General features: G+C 29.3%; 1 protein-coding gene across 1 annotated transcript; it reads left to right on the forward strand.

The window, feature by feature from the left end:
- Positions 1-3,250: 3,250 nt before the first annotated feature.
- Positions 3,251-4,548, forward strand: LOAG_12595 (abundant larval transcript-2 protein; the record flags this gene model as incomplete). The annotated part of the gene is made up of 4 exons (XM_003148107.1): positions 3,251-3,334; positions 3,785-4,026; positions 4,227-4,313; positions 4,428-4,548. The coding sequence occupies 4 exons, from the start codon at positions 3,251-3,253 to the stop codon at positions 4,546-4,548; spliced, it is 534 nt and encodes a 177-aa protein (XP_003148155.1).
- Positions 4,549-4,971: the final 423 nt, after the last annotated feature.

Here is a 4,971-nt window from a genome sequence, read left to right on the forward strand (position 1 = left end):
TTTCCAAACTTATTTTGCATTTATTAATGAAACGCAATTAGATCAAAGCTCAGAAACCAGTTAATTTGAATGACAAACGATTACGCAAACATACTTCTTTAGGAGATGAAAATCGGGCTGTCTTTGGTGAGGAATTCATGGTTTCGTCTTGTTGCTAAATTAAGATATACTATTCTTCTTCCGGAAAAGATAGTTTCTTTCATTTTATCCAACTGAAGGATAAAATTGGCATTTTCATGACTGTAGGATATTTATTAATCTCTCCCTCTCTGATCCGTCTGCATTTTTAGTTTTCTCATTTCATATTTCAAATTTCTCATTTCTGATATTTTTAATTCCTTCGTTCTGTCCATCATGGCCTAATAAATACATATTAATTGGTTAATAAATACATATTTATCTTTCGTGAATGCACAAAGTGTCGCATGCATTTCTAATTTAGCAACTCGTTAAAAAAAAGCAGTCAATCATTCGTCCTTTTTGTTCTTTCTCTCTTCACACGCCGATTAAACGAAAACTATTTTGACAAATTGAATGACACCGAAATTCTAAATTCCAGCTTCACAAATGGCTTCGACCAATGAAAATTATGTCCATCGGGATAATCTATTTGTCCTCAAATGCACGATTTGTTTCCGTCATCCATCAGAATCAGAAGACAATTCATTTAATTATTCTTCATTACACTGTCAGCTTATACCTTCTAAAATTTGTTTATCACAATTATGGAGTGAGAAGAAATGGAGGAATTTCTGATGTGATGCATCGAACTTCAGCTGAAGTTCTCTTCTCGAATAAATAGGAAGGAAGGAAAAGTCATTTTTATTGCTATTTAAATTTTGTAGTAAACATCTTAGTTGTTGTTTTGAATTGATTTCACATAACTTTTTTAATGAAATTCTGAAATTCTGGATATAGCTGAGGTTCTATTACTCAATTTATCCTAATTTCAATAATTCAGTTTAAAAAAAAATAAAATTGTTTTTAGTAATATTTCAATTGTGTTCCCTCAAAATGTTTTATTTACCTCAACAATTTCATTTTATTTTGTTGCATTTTTTCGATACCAATTTTTTTTACGATAATTTAATTAAATATCTAATGGTTCAAGTTTTGTAACATACTTTCCTTAAATTCACATAATTTTTTTTTCTCAAGCAGTTACTTTACTGCTACCATATATGTTGAGTAATACTTTTGCATAATAATTGAATAATTGTTGGTAGTGTCAACTTTCATTGTAACATATATTTTATGCTAACCTTTTTGTATTTTTGATTGATATGTTTTACTGACTCATGCTAATAAAGTTGTTGGTAGTGTCAACTTTCATTGTAACATATATTTTATGTTAACCTTTTTGTATTTTTGATTGATATGTTTTACTGACTCATGCTAATACCAATGCATTATTTCTAATGAATCAAAATTTAACAATTTTTACCAGTATATTAAACAGATTTACTCGTTTCAAAAGTAATCTTTCAATTATTTTGCAGATTTTCTTATTAATGATTCTATTAGTTGGGAAAAAGAAAAAAGAAAAAAGAACACGGCCATTTTTGTTTTAATTTTGATATTATAAATAAATTTTTGAACAAATCCAAATATTTGCATATTTTAATGCTCAGTTTAATGTGTTTATTGGAAAAATGACGAGAATTTTATGCATATAATTATTATACAAATAACAAATTTCTTATGCTATCAATGAATCAAATTACTGTTTCTTAATATAACTTACTGATTTGCTAATTTTAACATGTCTCCAACAATTTGGGAAAATTTATATGATTCATAAAATAGTCCATAAAATGAATCATTTAGAATGTGAATATTTTAGTGATGTTAAACAGATAAGCACATATGTCGACAATAAATATTAGCTCGGTATTCGTTGAAAGAGTAACATTTGTTGGAAAAGTAAGAAAACTGAAAAAGCAACAAAGTTTGAAATTACTTTGTTCTTTGATCAGTAACGGAATTAGCAACTAATGCAACTGTGACACTGTGAATTCGATCATTATGTAGGTTAAACTAAGAAGTTTCTCTTAAGGTCATTTCAACATTATCAATTTAGAAGTTTGCAAAGTTTCATTTCTTTTATCGAAAACTAATAATGATAATAGTTCAGGATAGGGGGAAAAAATTGAACCATAAAAAAAATTTTGTAGAAAATGAGTACCGTATAAATTAACCATAACAGATTACATTATGAATACCGTATAGATCACATTAACTGAAAACGAAGTATAAGTTAGCTAATTTGTTTAATCATTGATGATGAACGTTGATATAGTAGCAGATTTGATCAGTCAACATAAATAAAAAAAAAAAAATACGAACAGAAGCACGGAGAACGGCAATTCATCGTGATAAAAAAAACTGTACTGAAATTGGAATTAATATAAAAAATCTTTAAGGTAAGCTTCTTTTTTTTTTTTTTCATAATAATAGCATAGGCAGAGATATGAAAATATTCTGATTGGCCAACAGCTGGATTAACTTTTCAATATCTGAAGAAAATGCAATAAGTGATTCAGCTGTCTCCAATACTAGAAGTAATTCAGCTGTCTCCAAAGTTAAAAGTGAAGCTCATATCTGACGTGCAGATGCAATGTTTTGATCCAATTCTGCAAATAATTATAAGCCAAAATAATTCAGTTTTCTTAAAAACAAAAGGAAAAAAAAAGAGCACATCTGCTTAATTGTACACTTAATTCTCGTATATAAGATGCAACGAATTTTTGAAATGAAAAAGTGAAATCATTTCTTTTTGATCACTTTTCAATTCTTTTTTTATCTTTCAAATAAAGCTTATCAATTGCTAAGTTCTTTTGTCTTGTACTGATAATAGATGCTAGTTATTAATAATCGCGTTAATTAGTATAAGTTAATAGTGCAAGAAAAAGTAGGATTTTGATTCCAATTTCAGTTAAATTAAATGAATCTGTTCATTGGGAGCAGTTATGGTTTTATGATTAAATTGATAAAGATCAGATACGCAACTATAAATTTAATTTAAAGTTGCATTTTACGTGAAATTACTGAGTGGACAGTTGGAATAGTTGACAGTTGTAATAACGGAAAATGAACAGTGAAAAGCAAAATGCGCCATCGTTCTGACTTGCACTAATCTACTAATGCTCATGTTCATTCTATCTGATAGTTATAATGAATGATTAATTTGAACCATTTCGTATTAAGACGATTTAATGCTTTGTTTTTCTTTTTTTGTCAGGAAGAAAAAATGAATAAACTTCTGATAGCGTTTGGTTTAGTATTTCTTCTTGTGTTACTTCCTTGTGAATCACAATCAGATGAACATTTTGATGTAACTTTTACAAAATTATTTTTCAAAATCTGTAGTGTAAACCAGACACAAAGTTAATTATATTAAATTGAAAATATAATTACAGACGATAAGTAAAAACCTCATTTGGTAACAGAGCATAGGATGACAGATAAGCTGATAAGGAGAAGGATATTTAGCAGCTAGATGTATAACAGGGCACAGGATAAGAGATAAGCTGATAAGGAGGAGGATATGTAGTAGTTAGATGTATTGATATAGCTTCTTGTATTTTCTTGAGGAATTTGTAGTAAATAAGCAATGAATAAGAAATTACAATATTTATTATAAAGAATATGCATGATTTTATTCTAGTATAACAAGAAATTGAATTCATCCATCTCACAACAAAGAATATCAAAATGCATGGAAACATGAAGTTCATTGAAATTTTAATTTTTTAATTGTTTTTTTTTTTTCTCTTCATATCAGAATGATGGTGATAGTGGTGGTGATGAAGAAGATGATGATGCTGATTATGAAGCAGATAGTAATGGTGATGAGGGAGATGATGGTGATGATGATGATGACGAGGAAGATGATGATGACGCTGATGAGGGAGATGATGGTGATGGTGATGAGGAAGATGATGGTAATGATGATGGAGAAGATGATGGTGGTGAAGGCGACGGTGCTTACGTTACCAAAGGAGAATTTGTTGAAACAGATGGCAAGTAGGTTATTTGGTTTTTTGTAATATCAATAAGACTACTTATGAATCCTTTCATCGAAGATATGGTATCGTCAAATTGAGGTACTGAGGTTACTTCTGATCATTATGCATATAAACTGTCAATTGTAAGTAAAGTTCAAAAAATAATGCGAAGGGATGAAATCTTTTTCCATTTCATTTTATTATATGTGTTGTTTGCAGGAAGAAAGAATGCAAGTCTCATGAAGCTTGCTACGATCAACGTGAACCACAAGATTGGTGCAGATTGAACGAAAATCAATCGTGGACGTAAGCGCATTTCAATCATTTCTATGGAAAATTGTATTGAAATTTTCAATATTTCAAAATATTTTCAAATGTTTCAAATTTTATCTTAATAGCACTGAAAAGTTCTTATTTTAGAGACAAAGGTTGCTACTGTGACGATAAGTTGCATTCATGCATTATTGAGCGCAAGAACGGTGGCAAGTTGGAATATGCGCACTGTGCGCCTGAACAAGGATGGAAATGTCCAAGCAAGTAAAATAACCTGTGATATGCAATCTTTCATTATAATTTTCTATTTCTGTTCTTTCTAACAATCAACATTTAACGATGTTTGTTATTTGGTCCGATTTTTATTAAATGCAACTTGCTCTTTTACATCCTTTTTAAGCAGACAAAAATAGCAATATAGGGGGGTAATTCGATAGCTCAATAGATTTATAATAATATCATTGGTTATCGATGCCTAACAATCTGAACGGTCCAATTTGCGCAAACATAATAAGTAAAGCTATTCATTCTCCTCATTATATTCTACAATAAGCACTTTTTGACCTTATCTGATAGTTTATGCCTTTTACTTTTGGAAAAGTTATTCTTGAAAAACAAGAAGAACCTTCTTCTTCTTCTTCTCATTTGCTCTAACTATGCCAAAAAAGCACTTTTCATGCTATTTTTTTTT

This window comes from Loa loa, assembly GCF_000183805.2.
Source record: "Loa loa unplaced genomic scaffold supercont3.800, whole genome shotgun sequence".
Classification (NCBI taxonomy): domain Eukaryota; kingdom Metazoa; phylum Nematoda; class Chromadorea; order Rhabditida; family Onchocercidae; genus Loa; species Loa loa.